This window comes from Pteropus medius, unplaced genomic scaffold (assembly GCF_902729225.1).
Source record: "Pteropus medius unplaced genomic scaffold, Ma_sr-lr_union100, whole genome shotgun sequence".
Taxonomy (NCBI): Eukaryota; Metazoa; Chordata; class Mammalia; order Chiroptera; family Pteropodidae; genus Pteropus; species Pteropus medius.
Genome location: NW_024354502.1, coordinates 6,990,570 through 7,018,005, shown reverse-complemented (window position 1 = coordinate 7,018,005; position 27,436 = coordinate 6,990,570). Strand labels below are relative to the sequence as shown.

Here is a 27,436-nt window from a genome sequence, read left to right as displayed (position 1 = left end):
GGACCCGGCGGACCCCGGCGGCGGCGGCGGCGGGAGCCCGGGAGCCGGAGGCGGGCGGAGGGCGGCGGCGGCGGCGCGCGGAGACGCAGCAGCGGCAGCGGCGGCAGCATGTCGGCCGGCGGAGCGCCAGTCCTGCCGCCTCCGAACCCCGCCGTGTCCTTCCCGGCGCCCCGGGTCACACTGCCTGTCGGCCCCGACATCCTGCGAACCTACTCTGGCGCCTTCGTCTGCCTGGAGATCGTAAGTGGGGCAGCCTCGGCGGGGCTCGCGCCCGGGGACCCAGGACCGGGAGCCGCATCCTCGTCGCCGGCGCCGTCTCCCCCTAGGCGCGCCCCCGGCTCCCTTCCCTTTAACGTGGCCTTTTCCTGCGTCCCTCTCGGTGCCCAGCGCAGCGGGCCCTCTTGCCTGGCACCTGTTAGCGCTGGCACCTGTTCCCCTTGCTGGCGACTGACATGGCCCCGAGAGAGCGAGCAGGCGGCCCGTTGGGACCGAGGATTGGGGACTTTGAGAAAAGGGTGTTCGGGTATGGGGGCGCCGTCAGAGACCCCCCCGTCGGGTCGGCCAGGGCCCGCGCTTAGCTGGCGCCGGGGCAGGCGCTCTCGGCCTTGCCTGTTGCTAGCCTGCCATTTTGTTAGGTAGTGCTAAGGGGCGGCCGTGGAGTGGTAGCGCGGAGGCTGTCACCGTGTGGAAAACGGGAGCGGGAGGTACCAGGAAGAAGAGAAGGGCTGAAGACCTGGGCACTTTCCCTCTTTGCCATGATGCGTGCTCTTTGGATTGGGGAGAGGAGCAGGGCTCGGGAGGCAGGACCCGAAAAGGTGAAGGATGTACCTTGCCCCTGGCAGCTTCTAATCAAGTGGCAGTGAGAACGGTGAGCAAAAGGTACAAATGTGGCTGTCAAGTTCATCGCTGCCTGCCTTCGCGCCTTCTTTCTTCCTGCTTTACCTATACCAATCCGAACTTTCTCAGCACACTTTCTTGGGCCTAAGGGAAGGTGAGGGCACCTGGCCTGTAGTGCACACTTCTTGGATTGGAGACTGGAACTTTTTTAAAAGGAATTTTATGGAGTTGGAAGATTTTGAAGCTCACTGTGAACCAGGGAGAATTTTGCAAACATGAATTGGGCAACCCGAGGTTGCATCATGCCCTGAGAACGACAAATAGAGTGAAATGTCAGTGTCTTTCCTGCAGGCTGGTTTTGTTTGCTCGGTTTGGGCTTTTCGTAGCTCTCCCCTCACCCCGCCTTTTGAGTTTGCATAACCTGGATTTGGGTCGCCTTCTTTTCTGTTTTGTGCTTGTGGGGTGGAACACCTTGTGAGCATTGGTTTTCTGCCCCATTATGCTAAGGTGTCCAGGGCACTCTAAGTTAAGTTTAGCTTAGATTTGAATCTGAAAAAGGAGACAAGTGAGTTACAGGTTACAACATCAGTAATCAGATCGTGACTGCGAGCTAGGCGAGGCTGGTTTGGGTCTGAGCCCACTTCGGAAGCACCTGAGTGCCTCGGATGCGGCGCAGGAATCCATGGGAGATGCGTGGGGAGTGGGTGGCACTGGGCTGGCTGCCCTGCTTTGCAGACACGTTGAGAACAGTTAAGACCGGGCAGAAAGATTGTATAGGTTCTGGGCTACTTTAGTTTCATGTTCCCCAAACACCCGTTTTCTGCATACCTCTTTTAGAAGTTTTTGCCTCTCCACATTCCACTTGTTCTAGAATTTACAGAATGTTCTCTGAAATATATTCACTTTCAAAAGTTCCATACCTACCTTAGCCTCACCCTAAGTAATAATATCTGTGAATTCTCAAATATGATATGCTGATTATGTTTTTCTAATATTTATTCAAATGTATACTTATCTTTTTACATATATATGTGTATACGTAAAGATATATGAAGATACATATAGGCATATATGGAACTATATGTATATATATGCAAAGAAGGCTAATCCATCAAATCAAATGCCATCTCAAGAATCACTGGTGGTCATGTGACGGTTTCAGAAACACTGCCTAATTCTAAGGGAAGAGAGCGGAAAGTGAGTTATTTTATTCCTCTCCCCCATCCCCAAATCTATTTATTTAGCCCAGTGGTTAGTGCTCAGCTCTTGCTATACTTAATTACTGGGGCAGCTTTTTAAAATACTGTTGGCAGCCCAGACTAATTAAAGCAGAGTCCCTGGAGGGAAGCACCCAGAGTCGGCTAGGTGTTTGCAAAGCCTCCCAGAGGTTCTGATGTACAGTCATGGCCGGGAACCACTGAGGGAAGCCTTCACTGGGGCTCTGTGCCCAAGACAGCTCCTCTCTCGCAGATGGAAATTCTCTCTCTTTCTCTCTGCCAGAATTTCTGCCACTCCCATCCTAGGAGGGACCCCAGACTCACAGAAGTATCCAGTTGGTTCCTCCTATTTCTTCATTTCCTCTAGCTGCTTGTCCCGAAGCACGTCTAGGACCCTCATCTAGATAGAACAGCATTCCTTCCAAAAGCCATTTTAGTTTACTTTCCACTATGGCCAGACATCCCGATAGGTTTAAATCTTAGGCTTCCATTACCTCTTTCATTTGAATATCAGCCTTTCTCCTCCCCACCCTAACCCCTAAAAAACTAAAAGGAACATAATATTCCAATGAGACTAGTCACCTTAGCGAAACAAGAGACCACACTGGAGCCAAACTGTGGCTCCTTCTTGGCGCTCATCCTTCTGCACCACTTGGAGATACTGGGTCGTGTGCTTTCAGAGAGCAGAGATGGAGGCCGCCTTGGCACTTGTCTGTCTAGAATGCCCACACTGAGCAGATAGATGCACAGCTATGAGCTAAATAAACACTTCGAAGCACCTTTGGTTCCTGCTGTCTTCATTTCCCTCTAGTTTTCTGATTCCAAAGTGTTCAATCTGCCACAGCCCCGCTTCAGAAGCTCTGCACCCTGCAAATTAAACGTGAGAATTCGCCAGGAGAGATCGAAACTCTAGGTGGTCTCCTTTATGTGGAACAATTATTTTAGTGTCTTCCAATGTTTCTGGATATCCCCAGATATCTTAATTTTAACCTTTTTTTTTTCAAAATCATTTGTCTTTGTAATTTCTCTGTTTATGTCCCATTGCTGTGTGAAAACCTAATAGGTGAAAATGGCATCTGACAAAGATGGACCGGGCTATCAATCAATAGTTGACTAAGTTAATGAAACCATGATCTTCAAGTTCAGTTTTCACATTAACAGTAACTTTGCTCAAAGAATTCAATTCCAAACCCATTACTGTACCCCAGTCTCTCAGGTGTGAGACGTTTGTTGGGGAGATAATACAATTAGCGCTCACCTAACAGCACCAGGTAAAGCAGTTTATAGTACTGGCCTCATAAGTGGAGGATATGGCAGCCTCACATGCATGGGGTGTTTTTCTGAAATAGGTGTGTTCCACTCCTAGATACCCAAGTTGTCAGCCCCTCATTTTTGCACTCAGCAATATTTACCAGCGCATACTTTCCATGCTAAGTTAGTTTTGCAAAGCGATGCCTTTTAGTTTAGGATGGAAATCATCACCTTCTAAAATTATCATTTTTAAAATCGCTCAGTATTTCCTGAATTAATGTTTTCTAAGTCATTCATCAGAAACGTATTGTCTACCTACTGTGTAAGATGTTCTCCTGCGAACAAAGATGTTTAGATCCCTCCTCACCTCAAAGATCTCAGAACCTGGTTAAGAGGATATGCCCCCAAATAACTACAAACTGAGAGAAGAAAGATGTACGTATGGAAAGTGAAACAGAGCTAAAGCATTTTCCAGGTAGCTCTGGATAAGAAAATGACATCGGAGCATCTGTAATCGGGCTCAAAGAGATATTTTAGGTCCCTGTCCTCAATGAGCTTATCTTGTATAATACACAAGAAAGAGTGACATAACGGTATTAAACATGAACGAGAATAAAAGGTCATTGAATTCCGTGTGTTTCACAGTTTCAGTGTTTAGGAAACTGTCTGTGTTTCCCGAGATATTCATTAACATTTTATGGGACACACTCTAGGATTCTTATTCACATGCTTCTAACTGTAGTATTTTGGATGCCACAGTAATTTTCATTTATTCGACAAATAATGAAGAACCTGATATACATCTGGCCTTATTTTATACACTGGGATATAAGATAACATAGCTCCTGTGCTTAACAGAAATCCTTATACAGTGAAGTACAAAGTAAAGAAAGAATTACAGTGCTGGGTTTGAAGTGATAAAATTGGTTTATGAAAATTACTGTTGAAAACAGTGTAGAGTACATCTGGCCAACACAGGCAGCTTTAATGGGATGGTGACATTTGAGTTTAGCCTTCAATGATGTGTAGACAGTCAATAGACAGAAAAAGTGGGACAGAGAATTCCAAGTAGAAACAAGGGCATGTGTAAACCCCAGGGACAGGAAAGACATGGCATGAAGGTCCTGGGGATGGTTAGTTTTTATTGTTGTTGTTTTACATGACTCAAGAGAAGATGGGAGAAAAAGAAGGAAAACTCACATGTAAGGTTCAAGGTGTCATTTGCTGAGAAATGATAGGCCAAGGTGTAGAATTTATTCTGTCTGTGATAGGGAGCTGCTGAAGGACAGAAATAAACTTGATCAGACTGTGTTTTAGAAATCTTTGAGTAGTGAGGTTTGGTTATAAAACAGATCGAAGGCAACGAGGTCGGTTAAGGGGCTTACTGCCGTGGTTTCGATGAGAGATGATGAGAACCTGAAGTAGGACAAAGGAAAGAAGCAGAGAAGGAGAGAGACAGATTTGAGGCTGAGGGAGTCAAGCAAAGATAGGATGTTTGACATGTCCTGAAACGATACTAGGCCAAACTTAAATATAAGCTGTAACTCAGAGGAATTACGCCAGAAAAGCAAATGTTAATGAAAAGATGATGGACAGGCTATGGAGCAAGCATGTGCAGGCATGCAGATACATCTGTGGACAGGATTTCAGGTTATTTTCAACTCAAAGCACTGACTTTAATTGGACTAGCAGATAAATAAATTTTCAGATGCATAGAGTTTTCTTTTCTTGCCCAGAAAATAAATGTTGGTTGCGAAGGGAAATTGTGTGTTTGCAGTGGTCAAAAGGGAAACATATCCATGTTTCTCTCTCTCAAAGGGTTTTAATTCTCTAACTAAGACTTTTCCTTTTGCCTCTGGGTTAAATAGCTCCATCTCTGTGAAAAGGGTCTTTAAAACTTTGCCAGTGATTATTTTCAGCAGTCGTTAGCCCTGACTGGCAGCCCGGTAAGAAATATGAAGAACTGAAATATGGAAAACTTTTCACCAAGTTGCTGAAAACCTTGACCTTGAGCTCCAAAAGAAAAGGTCAAGGAGAGGAGGTTGGTTCTGCGGAGCTCAATAGAAATGTTGCACCTGGTAGCAGAAGTCATGGATGTGGCATATCTGCTTTGATAGGGATGAAGAGAAAAGACTGTAATGACAAAGGACAGGGACCAGGCTGGCGTACCCGGTATCATGCACATGCAGTACTTAGCAGACGCTATTTGATTGTTCTGTAGGATAAACTGTGGAAATATTCTAGAGAAACTGGCTGGCGTGGAGCAGGGCAGCCCTCTCAAGTCTTGCCCAACCCTGAAAATGTCATGATTCTTCTCTAGGAATTTGTAGTTTGGCCTGAATTTCCTGTGTCCTATTTTATATGAAAGGGGCCATGTCCTTTCATAGCCACTGTATATGACATTCTTAACTTTTCTATAATAGCTTTCAGAAAGGAGGAAGATGAAAAGGAAGAAAAGAGACAGTGATTTGTACCGTTCTTGCTCATGTCAAGGCATCATCGGCATGCATGAACATTTCTAACCAAGTTACCTACACACATGAAAAGAGGATGTTCAAAATCAAGGGGAATTATAAGTAAGAATAAAAAGGAGCCAGAACGTATTTCTCCCCTGTAATATGTGCTTCCCATTTTAGGGTGAGCATCAGCTACTTAAGAAACTGGAATGGAAGTTTCAGTCGTATGGGGAGGAAGAAAGTATAATTCTTTATACTCGCAAGGAAAGAAAAACAATACAAGTTCTGGGAAGCAAAGAGAAATGATATATACAGAAGAGGCCTGTAGGATATTTTGTACAGAGGCCTCTTCTATAGATGTCATTTCTCGTTGCTTTCCAGAACTTATATTGTTTTTCTTTCCCTGATTTAAAAAAAAAAAAGAAAAGAAAAGAAAAAACCTTGCCAACCTGCACCTCTAATTCAGAACTGTACCAGGGCTAGTCCAAGACCAGTAGGGATAAAAGTCAGCACGGCGAGAGGACAGATGGGGATTGATGGAGGGGAGCGGGAGGGGGTGGGGTGAGGCTCAAGGTAAGCACTACCTTGGTCAAAAGTTCCAGTGGCTATTACAGTAGCATAGGCAAACCGACCAAAAATGAGGTGTCATGAGCGAGACTAACAAAAGGTGCCAACTTTCCCATAACTTTCCGCCCTCGTCTTCTGAGATCTTGTACTCAGTGGCGGGTGTTGCCAATAATAACTTGAGCATTGAGAAGTACATGTTCTTGCTTCACTAGATTCACGCCTATTTTTGAACACCCACCGTGTTCCAGGGGATGAGCTCGGCTTCAGACAGCAGTGTTCTCCTGGCATTTCAAGCTGCATGCTGGCACGTTTTCTCCCAGAATCATTCATTACGTAACACTGGTTGGTCTCCGTTCGCTGCAAAGAGAATGCAATGGAGCATCTTTTGTAGAAAACACTGTCCTGGGTTCTGAACATTCAGAGATGTTGAAGGCAGTGTCGCCCACTCCGATTTCACAATCCAGTGGATGACACCTGCGTGTGAACTCACGATTTTAAACCGCTTTTTGGCAGCGGCTATGAACCAGTAGCCATGGCAGCACCAAGGGATGGCATCTAGCCAAGGAAATCTTTCTGGTGGACTTAATATCTTTCTGGAAGACATGGAGTTTAGTTGGCCAGCAAAATTTTGATGGCATCGCGACCAGCAGAATGGACTCTGTGTTCAGGGGATAAGGAACAGAGGCCGGAGCACAAGAAAACAGTGGTAGAGAAGGGAGCGTGGCAGGGGCCAAGGTGAGCCTGGAGAGGCAGCCAGCAGTATTCTCTAGTACTGTTACCACTTGACGAATGAATTTACTCTTATAGGCTGCCTCGTAAACACATCTGTCAGTTATTGTGTGTGTCGAGTGAAGTATGTTCCCAGTTTAAAAAATAAATCTTTTGGAATACAAGTTGTATATTAAATGGAGTTAATTGTAGGTAATCTCTTTACTAGGGGATCAATTGTCAAACATACTAAACAGTTCCTTAACGGTGTTGTTTCATTTACAGGCACCCAATAAATCAGCATCTGTTAAAATAGGAGAGGTTATCAAGTCGACAAGGTGTTCTGAACTTTTGAAGGGTCACAAACCCCTTTGTGATTCCGATGCAAATTGTGGACTGTGTCCCGAGGAAAATGCATATGCTCTTATCTGTCCAATTTGATGTCATTGCAGAAAATCACCTTTCTTCCCATTCCCACAAAGCCAATCTATGGCAAAAAAAGATAGAAACCCTGCTCTAGAATGAACACTAAACTCTGAGGCGGGTAGAATATCATAATATTAAGAGCGTAAGCTCTGGAAGACAATTGTTGGGTTCAAATCTCAGATCTAACTTTCATTAACTATGTAATTTAGGGCAAGTTATTAATAGCTGTCTACCCCCAATTAACTTATCTGTAAAATGGGAATAATAATAGTAATTATCTCTCTGTGTTTGTGAGGATTAGATTGGTACAAATAAAGAACAGAGCTTGAAACATAAGAGCTTGATAAATGCTAACCAATATTTTTATTATCCTCATTAGCTTCACCCTCTTAATCAAACTTAACTCTATAAGCCAGACTGGGAGAATTTTTTTTTTCCCTCTAAGCTTGCTGGTTTGTTGATTCTCACTATTATAAAGCGATGAAATACCCAATACATAAATAATAGGAGAATTGGAAAGAGAGGGCTATATATTAAACACAGAAAGTTCTCAGTAACGAAGTATTTTCCCTCAGGGGCAGTCAAACCAGTCCTTTACACCATCCCATTCACGTAACTTCCCCTCTTCTCATTCTAAACACTGAAAAATAGGTCAGAGTCAGAATCGGCCTGTTTACCTAGTGAATAACAAGAGTCTATAAGATGAAGGTGTCAACTTGATTTGAAAATTTTTAGCTAACATGTTGGAGGGCATATTTAGAAGCAGGTTATTAGGAAATGAGTGACATTTGAAAAAGAAAAAGGGTGTTTGCAAAGGGAATCCTTTGGGGACATAAGAAAGCATCCAAATAGGGAACGAGTTGAGAAGTCTTTAATCCTTGTAGCCAGGACTGCAAGAGTTGCTGTTTGCTCAATGCCATGTTTTCCCATGGGGTCACCTATTTTTACCGGTCCCCAGTTTCTAGTGAAAACATCTTTTAACTCCAACTCTGAGGGTTCGGTTCAGCGCAATGTGTGCATGAGTACGGTTCTCTTGTGGGAAGGCTTCAGCCGAGTCCTGCCCTTCTGGCCTGCGGAAGCCAAACTAGAGTGAGAAGTATACGGTAAACCACAAAAGAGATAGTTATTTTTGGGATGTATAGCCAGCTTAATAGCTGGAACTTAGAAGTATTTGAGCACTTCAGGTGTGTGCCAGGTACACCTTAAGTTGAGCTCAGAAGGGACGGGATAACTGTAGGGAAAGCCGACAGCTTCTTCTAGAAATGCTTGAGTCACCTGGAAGTCAGGTTGTCTTTTCGTTAGAGCTTGAGGTTCAGAGCCATGAGCCCTGACTTAGCTCCTCAGAGAAATTTCAAAATATGATGCATTTGGTATGAGATGATGACTTTAAACTTACTGCGATGGTTATTTCACGATGTGTGTAAGTCAAGTCATGTGCTAAACACCTTAAACTTATACTGTTGTATTTTGATTATATCTCCATCACACTGGGGAACATTTTTTTAATGTGATACATTTGGGAGTTTTATACATAATCAGATTTTTTTGGACATGAAGAGTGATGGAAGGCAGTTTAGACAAGGAGTCAGAATGTGGATTCAGATCCAAGATGAGAACAACGTGGGCGAGCATGGCGTTCCGCCCTTCACAGTGTGTATACCCGGCGGTTGCTGCGACACTTTATCTGTGTTCTCCCTCAGATGTTAGCCATTTTTGTTCTCTGCTGTTCACCGCCGAAAACAAGACTCCCTCCAGAGTCCCGTCTACTGAACAGGATGCTGATAATGACGATGTACTTGGTAAACACTCTGAGCTTAATAACGCCCAGAATTAGATGAAGTGAATATACCGAGCACTGATAACAATATTAAAAGCTCAATTTGGGGGGCTGGAGTGAGGTTGGGGAGCTCGGGAGAATAGGCAGCTTTTGGAAAAAGGAAATCGTGAAGTAGGGAAGAAATAACCGCGTCAAGGCCCTAGTGGCACGCGCGTGACAGTCTTCCAAAGCTGCTGTGCTGAGCGGGACTGACATCTGGATTTCCCAGAATCCGTGATCTAGGGATGCACTGTGCATGTTTATTCATACGCCTTCCTCCCTGCACCAGCCCCTTCCACGCAGCGCACACACCACAGATGAGGAAGAAAATCTGTTCTCTTTGCACATAAGCACCAAGTTTTCTTTCCAAGCCCATGAGGTGTTGAGAGGGCCGTAATTTTGAGTATGACAAGAAAGATCGGTCTGCACCGTTTCACATTAGCATCCCCTGTCGAAGCCCTGCCGCACGGAAAGCCTGCGCTGAGCCCACTTCCCTGGCCCCTCCTTGGCCCCTCCTTGACCCCTCCCTGGCCCTTTCCAATCCTTGGCCCCTCCCTCTCCTGTTCCCCGACTCTCAGAGCACACTGCGTTGAGCTCTTTTTATAGCAGTCTCCCGGGTCTGCTCCTGAATCAGATTTAATGGTGTCTCTTTCTCCCTTACTGAGAGCCCTTGCACACAGAGCCTGGCGTTTTTGTCTTTTTTCTCGAGTGTCCTGTCGTAGCTGGCAGTAGATTTGAGGCTAGCCCATTCGAGGTCCAGTCTGGGTTTATTAAATGTTATGTTTCGTTCCAAGGGATCATATAGCCTCTTCTTCAGAGGTGTCAGGATATCGTAATCCCTATATCTCATAATTATGCTTATCTATTTGAGTCAGCCGCCCCTCATAAACAGTAGCCTGTTGTTCTTTATTACCCTTCATACTTGCACTTTCTCAGTAAATGACTCTTGAATTAATGGTTAATAGTGATGTGTATTTCTTAAATGGTATTTAAAGTAGCATAGGTTATTTGTAGTGGGAGAATAAGAAAAGGCTACCAGGAAGAAGAGGCTGAGAAAAAAGGAAAGATTTGAAGATCTTTTCACCTTCAAATATTTATTAAACAGTATGAAAGAGTAGGGAATTTATTTTTTATCAGGAACACTGTTTCCTTCATGGCTACTAATGAGATTATGGTTAAATTTTTTAATATGCATTCATTTTTATGATTTAGATTTATTTCACATAACCTTCTGGGTTGATTGTTAATTTTTGATTTGAAATTAGGACTTGAGATATACAACCACAATTATACATTTATTAGATTGGTGCTTTAGTTTTCATTGCTCAAGTGATAATTTATTATGCTTTCAAAAATGTTTTTCAAAGTAATAATGAATTGTATGACTGGCGTTCTTTTTAGAAACTTGAATTAAAACTTGTATTTTTAACTTTCAGTGGCTTGTGCAATTGGGATGTTATTTAGATACTTATGATGCAAGATGCAGATGGTTATTGGTTTTTAATATTTGGAACTCTAGCTGTTCTCACATGGGCACTAGGAGTTTATTTGTTCACTAAGAAAATATGCGAGAACCTTCTTCATGCCAGATATACATGCCTCTGTGATATAACCTTTGTGTGTGGGAGGGGACAAGTAAGGGAGGGGGGGGTCGATTCCCACTGGCCTGTAGGTATCTTCAAGACAGGTGTATAGCTTAGGTTTTTGTGTTTCCAAATCTAGCATAGTACCTCGCTGATAGTTAAGAAAGTGTTATCATGCAAATTAATAAATGGCTTCGGATGCTGAGACATACAAGGCAGCATGCTGCCAAGAAAGTCTAATGATGCATTTGGACTGAAAGCCAGGGGCATTCAATTACAATGTTTCTCATCAGCGTAACATATCCAAAATAAGGAGCTTGCCCAAATGACTAGGGGTTCCTGAGCCTAGAGTGGAACTAGGAAAAGACTTTGTAGAGCATATGCTCGCCAAGACGAGCTGTATAAGTGGGAGTTTCTCAAATACACATGGGGAGGGAGTGACATTCTTGGCTCAGATGTGAAAGAGCTTTGTATTTGGACTGTGGATTCTTTTTAAATCCACAGTGTAAAATGTGGGGAGCTTAGTGGCAAGAGGCAAGGATGAAAAAGACAGGTTAGATCACAAAGGGCCTGGCATGCCAGGTGAAGGATATGTCCCCTGTGTCACTTTAGGGGTAGAATGGAAGAGACTGATGCTAAGTTTATAAAACTTACCGTCTTCGGCCCTTAACACTTTCTCCTCCTGTGTGCTCTCACTCCTAGTTGCCCGAGCCAGAGATCTGGGTATTTCCCTTCTCCGGTTTTCTGCTGTCACGTCCCACATCTTAGAAGTCCCCAGCTACCATCCTATATATTTTTTAAATTTCCATCTCATCTTGTCATGTCTCTTTGTACCCGGTGTCCTGAGTCTAGCTTACACTCTGTTGTTGCAGCAGTCTCCTATGTGGTCCTCCATGCTTTCCTCACCAGTCCACCGTCACACTCTAGTCGGAGAAAATTCTCAATACAAACCCGATCATGCCAGTCCCTGCTCGGGGTGGTCTGTGGCCTCCTGTCGCCCTCAGGTGAAGTCCACCTCCTCGACTCGACCTTCTGGACCCCCAGCTCGGTCCCCGGCTCCGCCAGGCTCCCTCCCAGCTCCCACCAGAGCAGGCTTCTGCTTGCCCCGCTACTCCCCAAGCCCTGTCCTACAGGTTAATACTCCCCGAAAGTATTTCCTGCCTTTTCAGATGTGGATTTAGAGCCCTCATTTGTGGGCCTGCAACACTCAGTGTTTGCCAAATTATGACATGGATTTTAATCACTTGCTTAATTGTCTTTTTCCTATAAGAAACTGTGAATTCTGTGATGGCAGAGACCAAGTGTCGCTTGTTTACCATTTATCCCTAGCACCTGGCACAGTGCCTGATGAACAGTAGGTATGTCCTGAATATTAGATCCATGAATAGCTGAAGTACCTATTCCCATGCTCAGCACATGGAAGAGCATCAGTAAATGATGGGAGATTTTATTGTTAATATCATGTACAACAGCTGCAACTGTTACTCTATATGCAGACAGTAATAATTTCACATGTACAGATAGGTCATAAAAGGGGCTGAAACTTGGCCGTTAAAAGTGACAAGTTAGAAAGTTATGGCTGATCTTCACGAATAAACGCCTCACTGTACAGGGATTTGAAGAGTAACACCACGGGGAGGAGATGGAGGCCCAAGCAAGGATGAATTTATAAAAACGGTTGACTGAGAAGGAGAATAGTTTTACATAGTGAAAGGATACTGGACCTCTTCCCGGTCTGAGGACAAGACTCCAGCGTGAAGGCGACATGGAAAGGGCGTCAGAGCAGGCCTGCGACTGGAAGCACTGAGGGAAGAAGGCATCTCAAATGATGACAGAGAGCGGGTGATGGGCGGGGTCACGGGAACGCGTGCAGGAGTCTGGGGAGCAGCCGAGCCAGTGCTCACGGTGGCACCAGCCTGTTCAGTCCTGTTGCCCAAATCTGTGACCGTCTTTCTTTTTTCGCTCAGCTGTTCGGGGGCCTCGTCTGGATTTTGGTTGCGTCCTCCAACGTTCCTCTACCTCTGCTCCAAGGATGGGTCATGTTCGTGTCCGTGACGGCGTTCGTCTTCTCCCTCCTCTTCCTGGGCGTGTTCCTCTCTGGCATGGTGACTCAGATCAATGCCAACTGGAACTTCCTGGTAAGGAATTTTTAAGTCTTTTGCAAGAGAATGTGGAAAGCGTATAAATATCTCCTTCTGTCCTGTTCTGTCTGATCCCTGTTCTATCTGTCACCTCTGGTTGGAGAGAAAATGTCAGATGCAGGGTCTGCTGTGCTGTTGTGTGGCCATCTTGCTGGACGGCCAGGTCCCAGTTTGTGACATTCCAGCATTAATATCGCTGAGTAAGCTTTGTGTTGCTCTTTTACGAGTTAGATGACCTTTACTCCAAGACTGTTTATTTCCTCCAACAAATGAATTGAATTACAGTTATTGAACTATTGAACAGTGCCTTCGCTAGATGAATGCTGTGACATATATCTTGAAATTTTCCATTGATTTCTGTTTCAGATATTAAGTCACACATACTCTTTTCAGAAAACAAGTAGCTATATATTCTACTTTCCAAATACTCAGAGAAGAAAAGGGGATATTATATATTTTCAAGCATACCTCGGAAGTGTTATAGGTTTGGTTCCAGACCACTGCAAAAGCAAATATCACAATAAAGTGAGTCTCACGAATTTTTTGGTTTCCTAGTGCGTATAAAAGGTATGTTTACACTATACTATAGTCTGTTGAGTGTGCAACAGCATTGTGTCTAAAAAAAAAAAATGTACATACCTTAATTTAAAAATACTAGTCTACAGCCATGCCACCCTGTACACGCCCGATCTCGTCTGATCTCGGAAGCTAAGCAGGGTCGGGCCTGGTTAGTACTTGGATGGGAGACCACTTAGGAAGACCAGGTGCTGTAGGCAAAAAAAAAAAAAAAAAAATTAAAAATACTTTATTGCTAAAAAATATAGGGTTATTAATTGGCTTAATTTTAATATTGTCGTCTCAGGGAAAAGGGAGGAGAGGGAGAGAGGAAACAGCCAGGTCATGGGGCAGAACACACAATATTTATCGGTTAAGTTTGCCATCTTATATGGGTACAGTTTGTGGCACCCTAAAACAATTAAAATAATAACATAAAAAAATCACTGATCATAGGTCACCATAACAAATAAAATAATAATGAAAAAGTTTGAAACATTTTTGAAATTACCAACATATGACACAGAGGCATGAAGTGAGCAAATGTGGCTAGAAAAACAGCGTTAGTAGATACTCAACACAGGGTTACCACACACCTTCAATTCCTAAAAAACTGATCCGGTATCTGAAATGCACAATAAGGCAAAGCACAATAAAATGAGATGTTGCCTGCATGTTTAATTTCTGTCCTATTCCCAAGAATTGGTAAGATTTAAGAAACAAATTTACAATCAACACAATTCTTAAAATTATGACACCATTAAACTGGATCGACTGATTTCCCTTTTCCCATGTAATGTAGGGGCCTCTTTCACGTTTGCGGTTATTCATTCTCTGGGCCTATCTCAGAATGGCCCAGTGGAGCGTGAATTCTAATCCATGGTGCCAAGCGTTTTAACGAAGTTCATGACGACCCTACTTTGGTTTCGATCACGCTTTGGTGGTTAGAAACTTAAATCAGGCCGTTAGTCAGGCTTTATAAATGTCCCTTTCAAGTATGGTAGCGTTTTATTCCGCAGTTTTAGGAGAGCTGTCAGCAGAAGGTGTTTGTTCTTGTCTTATTTCCAGAGCATAAGGAGAACCGCCTTCCCAAACGTTATCAACAGTCAGGTCTAGTGAATGTGGCTGCCTGTGCTGAACCAGCCGGGGCCAGTGGCATGGGTCAGTGGAAAGCTAAGGAGAAAGTGTGGCCAGCGGTTACAGTCGTGCATGGGCTCTGAGGTTAGGTCCGGTTTGCTTAATAGCTGTAGCCTCAGGCAAAATATTGAACCTCTGTGAACTTCAGTTTCTTCCTCTGTAAAATGGTAATTATCATGCTTCCCTCACCAGATGCTGTTGAAGAATAATGGAATTAATATATTATAAAATGCTCAGCTTTGTGTCTAATTCACAGTAAGTGATCGATAATCATAATTCCTTAGACAGGCTGAGGCTTGCAATATGAATTTTTGAGAGTCCTTCTGTTTCTTAGGTTGCTGATACAGTGTATTCTTACCTTTTTGCCTTGATTTCTCATTAATGATGTGAAAATATTTTTAATAATTGGTCAAGTGATGAAGATCAAAGGCCCCTATTTGAGTTACAGATAGATGCTTAATCTCCTCTTTCTAAATGCCTGGCTTTCCCATTATATGTATGAGTGAATGAGTCAGTCCCTAATATTGGTCAGCACCCCTGGGCTCTGTTCGTATCAGGCTCAAAGATGGTATTTGACCAGTATACACCAGTATAGAGCTACTGCTACTTTGCTGCTAGTTAATACACAATTGTTGCCCCAAACTACTAGCTCTTCCTAGGTGCTGTGCCCCCATTACCCTGGCCCTTCTCTGGGACCTTCCTGGACCTCCTAATAACCCAGCAGCTAAAGGGTTAATACCTGGCAGAGCAGCGAGGCTCCAGGATCCTGCAGTGCCCAGCATTCTATATAATTGGCGGAAACACATGCCTTAACAATGTTTAAGTATTTTTTCTATGTCACTTCTGTTTTATTGGACATATGTCCATACCATCCTTTTTCTTTTTGCTTACGTTCAGTCGAATTTTTGGTATTGAGTACAGTCAGTCATATCCTTATTAATTTATTAGTGTTCCTAAATTGTATCATTACATCTGATGTTCAGACAATAGCATGTAAGAATTTCTTTTCTTTAATTAAATCACTTTATGAAAGGGACAGTTGAAATTGGAAGGACCTACCAGTCTGTTCCATAGGTCACCTGCAAAGTTTATATGATCTTTTTTTTTCATGTGGGAGTAATCCACTCTAATTTGGGGAAAACATGTTAATAGCAACACACAGCACACAAAACAGTGGAGTCACTGCATAGACTTCTTGCATGGTGGGCATATTTTCAAAGAGCCAACTCTTGCCTTCAAGGAGTTTACTTAAATGCTTGCCATCTTTAGGAAGGGCTCATTATTTTCTCTTCTTTTGAGATTTTCTACATACTCAGTCATTTTTGATCACATGGTTGCTTTTGATAGATTTTGTATTATATCTTGTACACTCTCAGCTAGGAAAAATTTTGAGCCATGCATATCATAGTGTTGTCACCAGATGGTAATAATTTTTACTTGCTGTATTCTGAAATTGTCAGACATCAGTTGCTCAAAAAATAATTGTTTTCTCCAGTGATAATAGTTTAATATTGCCTGTGTACTATGCATGAAGGAAGCAAGAATATAAAGCAAAGAATTAATTTTCTAGAAGTATTTGTTGTAGAATATTATAAAATATTTATAACTTCTAGCTTTTATTGATCATGGTATTAAATTAACATATATCAATCATGATATTAAATTAACATACATGGTAGATGTCTTCAGTATTTTTTCCCAAGCTTTCTAGTGTTGGTTTAAATGGTGAAATAAAAATAAAATGTAGTAAAAAAGAAAATGGATTCTGGAACCAGGCAGACCTATGTGGGTTCTTAGTCCTCCCTTCAAAAGTTCGTTTTTGTATGGCTTTGTGATGGTCACTTAACTAAAAAAAAAAAAAAAAGAAGAAGAAGAAGAAGAAGAAATTCTTTATTTGTAAAATGGAGATAATAGATAATAAATGGTGGTCGTAAGGATGAATGATAATGAATGTAAAGTACCTGGTATCTGGGACTATTAACAAAAATACAAAGCTATATGTTGATGATATATTAATTCAGGTAAGGTGATGTGAATTTTAGTAGAGTTATGCTTCATATCGATGCCAGCAACATATGAAATAATCCAATAACAGTTGAGTTTTATATGAAAAGTTTCTATATTTGTTGTAGAACTATGTGATTTTATTATTTATTTTTTTAGAATGTCAGGAGATACCAAATTCTACGATTTCGTAGGTCTTCCGTATCTTTCAATGTGTAGGGTGACAATCTAATGGAAAAATAATAATTGCTCAAAAATAAAATACTTAATTATAAAATATATGTTATTATATAACTATGTAATATACTCCAGTAATATAGTTATTGTATAATAACTATAAGATGTAATTGAGATGCTATTTTACTTGAATTTTAAGGACAGCATATGTTATTCTTTTTTTGTTATGTTAATTCATAATCATTATCTATGGCATCTTAATCTAAACTGAAATTATATACTTTATTATAAAATTCAATATTCTAGGAGGTTTGCCACTATGCCGATTACAATGAGCCAGTTGATTTTCATTTGGGTTCTAATAGCTTGGCATTGCTAAAGCAGCCAAAAGAAATGACTGAAGTAGTTAAAGATGAAACAAACGTTCTTATCTTCCTGAATCTCAACTTCATCATGCGAAATAAGAAACCGAAAAAAATCTCATTATTTTTAACTGCAGACATCTCTCTCTATCCTCTTTTTCCAGGATTTTGCTTACCATTTTACAGTGTTCGTCTTCTACTTTGGAGCTTTTCTCTTGGAAGCAGCAGCCACATCCCTGCACGATCTTCACTGCAATGCAACTGTGGCCATGCAGCCGCTCTTGAATGATGACCAGTATAACATAAACGTGGCAGCTACGGTACGTGTCGATGACCGCAGTCCACCAGCACTCCCCGGCCACTGTTGAGGTCTCCAAGTAATTCCTCAGGCAACAATAGTTTTCTTTAATAGTAGCCATTAGCATTAAACATATAATAGCAATGCATCTGTAATATCCTTGTGAGCAAAGTACCATTATTAGCCCTAGTGTTGTGGATGATGAAGCTGAAGTACATTCAGGCAGTCGGTGGTAGTGCTTGGCCTTGCATAGCAAAGTCTACTTTCTAAAAGTAATTAATTGTGCCTTTTACTTCTTGTAACTTCAGACATGGTGAGGGAGGCTTATTCTTTAATGCTTAATACCTATTTGTAATTCATTTTAATTTAATGAATATTTACCAAGAGCCTACCATGAGACAGATAATTTGCTAGATGTTGGGGACAGAGATGAATAAGGCACAGTTCCTGCACTGAGGAAAGTCCAGGTGAGTGGGGGAGGGAAATATACCAGCTGTTGCAGTAGGTGCTGTAGAGATGAAATGCGTTCTATGGGGAAATTAAAAAAAAAAAAAATTTGTCCTCCTATATGTTTATGCTTAAGTAAGTTTATTGCTTTGCATTGACAGATAATTTGAATAAATGGCATAGTATTTCTCTTTTTGTAGATAGTTCTAATGTATCAGAAATCTAAATTAGTCTCTGAAATCGCTTGATATTTAATATGACTACATAGCAAGTTGGTGATCCTGATGTTTTACTATTTTACACAGATAGCATATAAACAGCCCAGGATTCCCCACAGAGCCATTAAGATCTGCCTGGAGCAGTTCTGTCCAGTAGAACTTTCTAAAATGATAGAAATGTTCCATATATACACTATCTAATATGGTAGCTGCTCATTAATTCATTTATGTAAATTAAGTTTAAATTTAGCCACATGTGGCTATTACATTGGACAGCACAGGTCTAGAGTCTGGAATTTGAAGGGTAGAGGACTGATGTTTCCAAGATTTACTATGATAAGTTTCCCAGGTCTCTGTTACAATTGTCAAAATTCACTGAGAGTCTACAGTGAATTAGACTAAAGATGTAATTACAACAGGAAGGAGGCGTGGTTCCAGCTTTGAAAAGCTTATAGTTTAGAGTGTGATTTTATACTTCCTTTTATAATAAATGAAACTGTCTCGCTTAATGAAATCTTACTTAAAACCCAATAAATGTAGAAAGTAAAAGCTTACCTGCCCTAGTTGGAGTGGAGGAAGAGGGTCTTGAATGATGCCCATCCTTCCTTCTCATAAAACCGCCTCTATCCACCTCATCATCTCTGAGGTACTTTCATAGAATCCTCGTGATCCAAAGATTACAGTTAGAAAACCACTGGTTTTAGCAATTTTATGAAGCAAAGTTCAGGGACGTAAAATTGACTTTTTTCCCATCAAGTGTTCTTCCATTTAGTCGTTAATTCCTATTGGATTTTCCTTTGGCACCTCCATCCTCTCCTTTCTGATGGTGCAGGCTAGATTGTTGTTACATCTCTTTGACCCTTGAAGTAGCCTCATATTTATAGTGGCTCTGATATCCTCCTTTCATAAAAATAATAGGTGCGCAAGTACCTGATGATCAGTGGTGGATGATATTAATTTCTCACTAATATCCTTATCCCTAAAAGCCCAATTTTCAACGTTCTCCGGAGTATGACTCCATTCTGGCTGTCCTTCTTCTGTGACTTTTCCCCTGTTTATCCTCCTTTTTCTCTGTCTGCCTAAGTGAAGCTGCCTTAGTAAACCTGACTCAGGTCCTACATTCAGTCCCATTTTATCCCTACCCTCCAGTAGAAGTAAATCTTTAGTTTCTCTGTTTTAATAACACTTAAAACCATGAGCCATTCATTTGTGACATTATAGTGAATCTTTCACTTTTCTTGTTATTTCAGTATACCTTAGAGGAAATTCCCTGTTTACTAATAATAGACATCAAAGATGGTCATTCTCATTCAGCAGACAATGTCTAGATTAGAGTGTACCAGGGAGACAACCAGCAGAAGGATGGGGAGAAGAGCAGAATACTCATTACACTCTGAAATGTTCTGTAGGTGAACCTGATGTTCCTTCTCAGATCTAGTTTCCTGGTAAAAGATCCCTGCACTAAATTATGTTTTATCATATTTAATTACTTAGTCTTGTAATTTTCTGCAGACCATAAACCCCCCAAATGGTCAAGACAACATCTATATTTTTGTTTCTATGCACTAGATATACTGATGTACACAGAGTTGGTGCTAAAGGAATTCTCGCTGAATAATGAGAACAGTAATGCAGAACTGAGTGCAGACCTGAGGACTATCCCCCATGCCAACTTGACGATTTATTTTTCTGGGTTTTCTTGGTTAGTGATAAAGTTACTTTCCTTCGTCACAGAAATCGGCTACATCCTCAAGTTCTGATAGTTGCATTTTCCTTGACTGTAAAATCATTGTAAGAGTGGACACCTCATAATGAACCTTTGACTACCACCTTGGGGGTACCACAGATACTTAACGGCGGAGTCCAGTGTGTGATCAAATGGTCATGTTTCAGAAGATTATTAGGGCTAGAATCTTTCAAAGAAGGGTTCATGGTGTGAGGGAAGAAAACAGTAGTACAAATCACCAAAAGAGAAGATGAGTAGAAACCGTTTTCGTAAGTGTCGCTGTATGTTCAGATAGGTTGGTTCAGCTCGTTGGGGGTGAGTATTTTCTTAAAGTCAATGTATAAACCTGATGATAATTTTTGTTTCTTTTTTCTTAGATTTTTGCCTTTGTGACGACGGCTTGTTATGGTTGCAGTTTGGGTCTGGCTTTACGAAGATGGCGACCGTAACACTCCTATTTTGTCTGCTTTATATGTCTGATCAATTTGGATACCATTTTGTCCAGATATAACAACATTCCCAAAGTAATTGGTTTAGGATGTAGAGAGAATCTAAGTACGAGTTTGGTTTATTTCATGGATAGAATTTTAATTTTATTATGATGTTAAACAGAGAAATCGCCTTTAAATTTATTTCTCTTTCTTTTTTTAAAGAAAATTTCCTTTTATATCCATAAAACATACAGATGTGGTTTATAAAAAAGGGATATCTCTTTTGTTTAGTTGCTAATTCACATGAACCTGCATTTTACTAGGTAACTAAAACTCCCTAAAAAAACACATTTCAAATGGTCTTCCTACTGAACTCTTATCTTTTAGTGTAAAACAGAGATTAGCACTCTTTTCTCTATGAAGGCCCACATGGTAAATGTTTTGGGCTCTGTGGGTCATGCAATCTCTGTCAGTTACTCATTTTTGCTATTACTATATGAAAGCAGCCCTAGACAATATGTAAATGAATGAATCTGGGTATGTCCCAATAAAACTTTATTTATAAAAACACACAGCAGGCTATAGTTTGCTGACCTCTGGTATAAAAGCTTATGTGTTCTGTGTTTTACTGAACCGATCCTGAAAGATAAAAAACTAATTAGACAAGCCACATAACAGTCTCTTTATGCAATAATCACATTGCTTTTATGTTAATGGTCAAATACTAACCCTTGAAGGGGCTAATAGTTTCTCAAGCTAATTCAAGCAGAATCTCTAGTGTAAGAAAAAGTAATTTATGAAGTGAACCGTAAGTGCTTAATCAATCTTAGGCTCCCCAAACTCTCATCTGGCATCCTTATAATGAGATCTTCAGAGGTCATTAACCATTACTGAAATTGGTATCTAGCTACTTATGTCTTTCTTTGGATTTATTTATGCTTCAGAATACAGCTGTTTGCCCTGTGCATGAATATACAAATATGTGTGTGTGGATATGTGAGGCTTTACCAAATAGAGCTCTCTGAAGAGTTAACTTTTTACTTCTAATTATTTTACATAATTTGACTAGAGTGTTAACTATAACTTAAAGTTGTCAATTCTTACACGTTTCAATAATAGCCCTGAGATTTATGTGGTTTCTGCATTGGTGACAGATACACAAAATCGGTTATAAACAGCAGCCGTCGTAAAAACTGTCTCTGGCTGAATAGCATTTTAACACAAAGTATTTTAACACACCTGTAAAGACTCTGGTTGTGGAAAGGTGCCAAAATAGTTTCAGTGGGAGAATAAGTTAAAATTCAGCCCCAGCTTCTACCACACTCTCCAAGCAAGATACTTATCTCTTGTCCCAAGAGGGCTACCTCTGGAAAAAGAGGGCTTTTGATTGTCCTTATTTCAGCCCTTTGCTTTTGCGGCTGAATCATCTCCTAAGAGTGCCATGTGTAGGTTGGGCTATTAGATTTTATGGAACATAGAATAGTGCTGAATGAGTAGCATGATCAATGCTCAATGATCAAATGCTATTTATCTAATAATCCCCTAGAAAGAAGAATCTTATAAGAGTCTGTCTTGTGATGTAATTACAAAGATAGAAGACATGTTTCAGTATGTGGCAAGAGGAAATCAGTCTTATGACTTTATACTCATGTTGTATCTTTTCTATAATATTCGACTTCCTTGTTGTTTTTGTTTTTTTTTTTTTTAGCTCCATACTACACACTTTAACCTGTATTATGAATTGTATATTACTGAGTCATAAATGTGCCATAAGGATATATAGTCCATTCTGGTTGGAATCATTTAAAGTTAGTCTGTTAGATTTAGTTGTGAGATTTTATTTTCATTCCCAAGGTATAACAGGTTCATGCTTGGTGGCATTAAATTAAATGATGTCATGAAACTGCTTTGGTGGCACTTTTGTAAATGGATTGCTTCTAGATCATTAAGAACCAAGCCTAAAACTCATCTAACTGTGAAGACTTAGATTTGTAGATTAATCGTGTTCTAGATTTGTGAGTTGAGTGACAAAGCACTTGAACAAAAATTATGGCATTTAAGATTTTGTTATATACCTTAGCTGTAAAAATGAGAAAGTGTTGGTTGGTTTTAAAATCTGGTAACTCCATGATGAAAAGAAATTTATTTTATAAGTGTTATATGACTCTAATAAAGTATTCATTTGATAATCTTTTTGGTCATCTATTTTTTATATAATTCACTTTGAAATTCAGTTAAAGGTTTGTTATAAACTTGACAGATTCGGAACTTCTAGTCTTATAATACATAAAAGTTCTTTAAACATTTCTTCATTAAAGATAGTCTCTCAGGAAATGTCAGTAAATTTTTTTTTTCCTTGATGAAGGTTGAAGAGCTAAGTCATTGGAAGTAATATTATAAAGGAAGTTTCAATTATACTCTTTTATTTAAAAAGTATTTATATAATGCTTAATATATTCCTGGCAGCGTTCTAAGGATCGTGTACCTAACAAGTGGGAAAGCTGGTATTTCAACCCCAACAACCTGGCTCCAAATTCCAGGCTCCTAATACCTGTGTATCCCTCAGTTGTCCTAGATTTTACATATCCAAAAATGTGGCCCTTTTTTCCTATAAAGAAGTTTTTGAAAGAATGTTTAAGAACATAATTGTTTATGGTAGATGTCATCTTTTAGGACTCTTTTTGTCATACCCAAGGACTCACCTTCTGCTGTGATCCTTGGCAATTCACCATCCTCTGGAGTCAAGAAATGATCTCTTATCCAGTCTTACATTCTTCTTTGCTTGATCACTCATCCTTAAAATCCAGTGCATTGGTACTCACCTGGCTCCTGCTAATACATGCTAGTTGCTTTTTGCAGCCTCCTTGGGCTATCCCAAGACTTAACCATCGTTATCAGCCTGGCATCCAGGAGAAAGGTGGGGCATATCCTGAAGGAAGCCTTCTGGTGCCTCACGGGAAGAAAGCACTAGCTCTGAGTAAGGAAGAATGAGCCACCAATGTAGCTCCAAGGGTTCAGGGGATTCTGGGGAGCCACAGTCTTTTGGGTCTCTCTTTAAACATCCCCATCCCATGTTTCAGGGTCCAAGGCTTTCCTCACCAGGGTGCTGAATTTAACATTTCGGATTTGCCCTGGTGGAACATTCTACTATCTTGTAAGTTCAGTAAACCTGTCAGATCTTGCGTGTTCTCTTTAGCTGTGTTGCTCTCCCATTGCAAAAAAAAATAGAGTCCTTCTTAGAAACTATGGGATAAGCCCTCTGGCCGTGACATTTATTTTTATCCCTTTGTTAGCAACCCTGAGTTTTCTCATTATTGATGTAGAACATCAGTTGCAACTAATCACCAGCTTTCTTCTGTTGTTTGTAATTTAAATGTGTTATTTCATCTGTGTTTTCATAGACCTGGATCATTTCAAAATAAAAGAAAAAAAGCATTCTAGGGCAGTCATTGACTTTGGGGCTTTTAAAGTCTTGACATTTCCTTATGAAATGCCCAAAGGGTAACCTCACCACTAAGGTAAAAAGCAACCACCAAGCGAACTGCTCAAGTAGAAGTTCTGCGTTATCTCTAGAGAAAGTAAGACAGGCCTTTCAATTATTCAAAATATATACCGAGAACATATTTCAGGCCCAGCATCATCCAAGAGATGAGACTATGATGATGAAGAAGACCCAGTAACTGTCCGTAAGGAGAGAGATCTACAAATACACATGAAAGTAAGATACAAAATGCTGATTTTAGAGAGAAGCATAGGATGCTGTGGAAGCACAAGAAGAGACTAATCGGTCGTGGAGGGGAGGAGTGTTAGAATGCTCCTCCGTGCGAGTGATATGTAAGAAATCTGGAGGATGAATTCGAGGCAATCAAGAAAATATGAAGACAATGAGGAGGTCATCCCAGCAACAGGGACCCACTTGTGAAAAGGCTCAACAGAAAAAAAAGATGCCGCGTTCAGGAAGCGAAGTGGTTTGGGGTGGCCGTAGCTTGGGGGGTGAGAGAGTGAGGCAGGCGGGGATGATGCGAGGGAGCAGGGCCGCAGGATGAAGGCCTGTCTGTGTTCTAAGGAGTTTGGGCTTTGACCTAAGAAGCTCGGGGCCACTCTAAACCAAATTGCACCTGCCCAGCTGTCTCCTCATAAGTTCTCTCTCTTCACCTATAGAATTTTCCCAGTTGTCCTAGAAGAGTTTGTCCAGATATCTTGGCTATTCCACTTCAGTCTGAGAATGTTAGTGCTTTATTTCAGGAACATACAGCAGTTCATCCTCAGGCAATTACAGGTAGCAGGTCCTATTTTTTAAGTCCATTTTCCTTTCTCTTTCTATCACCTCTCATAAGCCTGTGATCTGCTGCCAGGTGTCCCATGAAATGGTAATTTCATTTCATGGCGCTCCCACCTCGCCCGCAACTATCCCTTTATTTCTGAAATGAAGAAGGGCCAGATTCAGAACTGATTCAGAAGCAAAGGTGCACATCTGTTGCAAAAACCATTTGCTAAGTCATCTTTAGTCAAAACTGCTGGGATGATGTTAGATGAGAGGCAAGCAAATGCGGGAGCCGACTGACTGTCCCTCGGTCACAAATGAGGCTCTTCAGCGGGACTTATCATTGCCTAGCCATTTAAATGTGCGTTTTTCCTTCAGTCTGAATAGTAAGCTTTCTCTTTCTGTATATCGTAGGCTAAAAGGTATAGCTATATAACAGCTATCACAAAATTCTCCATTTATCTATAATTCAAATCACTGGCATTTTGAGCTATCTGTTGCATACTTGGCCTAAAGACATGTTTGATGAAGAACTTACTCTGCTTCAAAACAGCAGCAGCAAAAACATCTACTCGTGTGTTTGTGGGTCTCAGGAAAAAGGTATATAAGGCTTTGGTTCACAGGCTAGGAAGTTCCCTGAGTGAAATTTGAAACCAGCCCATGTACACAGAAGGCAAGGAGAGCTACCTAAGAAGGAGACGGAGCACTCCAGATTGGCAGGTGGCAGCTTTAATAAACAAGGGAACTTACACATGAGGCTTATCTCAGGCGGCCACGAGAGAGAGCTCGGCATCTGCCCACTAGAACCTTAACAGGGCCAGAGGGTCTCAACACCTTACTCCCTCAAGACCACATCCTTGAAACAGCTCCCTGTTGGGAATTGTGGGCAGAACGTACATTCCACAGACAGTGAAGGGGGCGAGGAGCCTCCAGTAGCTCAGGTGCAGATTGTGGGTCATGTCGCCATGCCCTCGATGACCTCTTCCAACAAAGGCAGGTCTGGGGAGAGCAGCAAAGATCTATAGAGTGTTTTGAAATCAATGTAGTTCTGCTCTCTGAAGACTAGACACATTGATGTCAAGGAATGATTTTGGGGCTTCTCCATGAATGGAGCTTTTAACAAAAGCTCCCCTTCTTTTGACTGTGGAATAATGTTCCCCGCTAACATTTATTAAACATTTACTATGTGCTAGTCACTGATCTAAGATTATTAGATGTATCACATTGAATCTTTCCAAAAAACCCAAGATATGCCCTTACGATCACTATGTTCCAAATGTGGAAACTGAGGACACTGAGGTTTGGGGACTTGTGTAAGGTTGGAGCTAGGAGCACAGCCACATTTCAAACCCAAGCAGTGCGGTCTGAGAGGCCGGGAAGTGCTGGTATTCAAAACATTTTTAAAGGTTACAGTTCTGAACCAAGTGCAAGTTGTTGAGTAGATTTACACGATTTTGGTTTTATCGTAGCCGTGAATTTGGTCAATAAACACCGGAGAAATGCTGGCGTGTTTTATAATGAAACACAGAACATTTTCCATTTTCCATCTCCAGCTACCTCTGCTGATGCCCTTCAGCCTTATATCAGCCTTTTATCTACCACTGGGGCACTACGAAGGGCAGCAGGCTATGGAGCGTATAAATGAATGAAAACAAAATGCAGCACTGATACCCCCAGGCTCCACTGCGTCCTGTTTTACGGTTTACAGGTCCTGAGACAAACCTGTCCAGAACTCAGATGAGCTCTTGTTACTCACAGTAGATAGTTGTGGGACAATTCTGCTGATCAAAGGACTCTAAAGCAAGACTTCAGTCCAACGCTGGGATCTTTTTTTAATAGAACTGGTTTTGTCTACACTCACATTTGCACTGCAGAGTCACAAGTGAGAATTATCTATTGTTTTTTTTTTTCTCTTTCGATCACTTGGTAATTTCCATTTTGATTAAGTTCAGGGTCCATATGTGGTCCAAGCGCATGCAATGCTAAAACCGGTTAACTTTCCTTTTAGCTGTTCTTCCATCCAACCAGGAGAGGGCAGTGCAAGTACACTTTAGATACTTAGAAGCAGCTGCTCGGGCGTGGGAGACTTCAGAGTTTCTATTTTAATATGATGTACTTGAGTCTCTTCTCTCAGGGTAATGTGTAAACCTAAAGTCGAAGGCCATATGTAGCATGCTTTTCTAAGTAAGAGCTGAGAGCTATGGCCCCTTTTAAGGTACTAGCTAAAACTTGATCATTGAAGCATAGATAGCAATAATTACCATCAGAATGCCTGTTTCCACTGGGGAAGAGTTAAACTAAAAACATCAGTGCCTTTCATGTCCTTGAGATACTTGCTATATTACAATTAAAAGTCATCTTTTCAACACCTTTCAATATCTTCCACCATTCATCAAAATACGATTTTGGAACATACTGGGCTCCATTTGCAAAACTTGGCCATCCTTCTTCTGAGGTTGGGCACTGCTCTTTCACTTGAAACCTCAGCGGTGATTGAATTATTAATAACAACACATACTAAAGGCCATTGTGTGTTTCATGCCATAATCAAACATTTTTTAAAAGTGCCGCATATCATAGTGAACGTTCTATTTTTGTCTTCTTCTTGATTAAAGTCACAGGTACTCTCAGAACCAGCTTAGTCGGGTGGTACCATGAAAAGAGCAGAGAATTTGGAGCCAGGTGGGACTGGTTTCATATTTTAGCTCAGTAGTGAGATTTGGGGCAAGTCTTTTCATTTTCGGGTGAGAGTATTTCTCCAGTCTAGAAGACAAGTAATGCCCTGATTCTACTGAGCAGTTAGAATCGAAGCAAG

The 27,436-nt window shown here is 41.2% G+C and overlaps 1 protein-coding gene and 1 non-coding gene across 2 annotated transcripts; both read left to right on the top strand.

Annotated features, from left to right (window-relative positions):
* Positions 1-22,548, top strand: MAL2 (mal, T cell differentiation protein 2). Its single transcript, XM_039853619.1, has 4 exons — positions 1-240; positions 12,829-12,999; positions 17,402-17,557; positions 20,304-22,548. Exons 1-4 carry the CDS (start codon positions 109-111, stop codon positions 20,373-20,375), a joined length of 531 nt encoding a protein of 176 aa, XP_039709553.1. The 5' UTR covers positions 1-108; the 3' UTR covers positions 20,376-22,548.
* LOC120595713 (5S ribosomal RNA) lies at positions 13,660-13,778 on the top strand. The gene has a single exon (XR_005651007.1). It is a non-coding gene; the product is annotated as a 5S ribosomal RNA (ribosomal RNA).
* Positions 22,549-27,436: the final 4,888 nt, after the last annotated feature.

Excerpts from the sequence above, each read along its gene's own strand:
- MAL2 (XM_039853619.1), top strand. The coding sequence starts at position 109 with ATGTCGGCCGGCGGAGCGCCAGTCCTGCCGCCTCCGAACCCCGCCGTG. Across the intron at positions 241-12,828 it reads CCTTCGTCTGCCTGGAGATC|CTGTTCGGGGGCCTCGTCTG; the intron begins GTAAGTGGGGCA and ends TTTTTCGCTCAG. Across the intron at positions 13,000-17,401 it reads ATGCCAACTGGAACTTCCTG|GATTTTGCTTACCATTTTAC; the intron begins GTAAGGAATTTT and ends CTCTTTTTCCAG.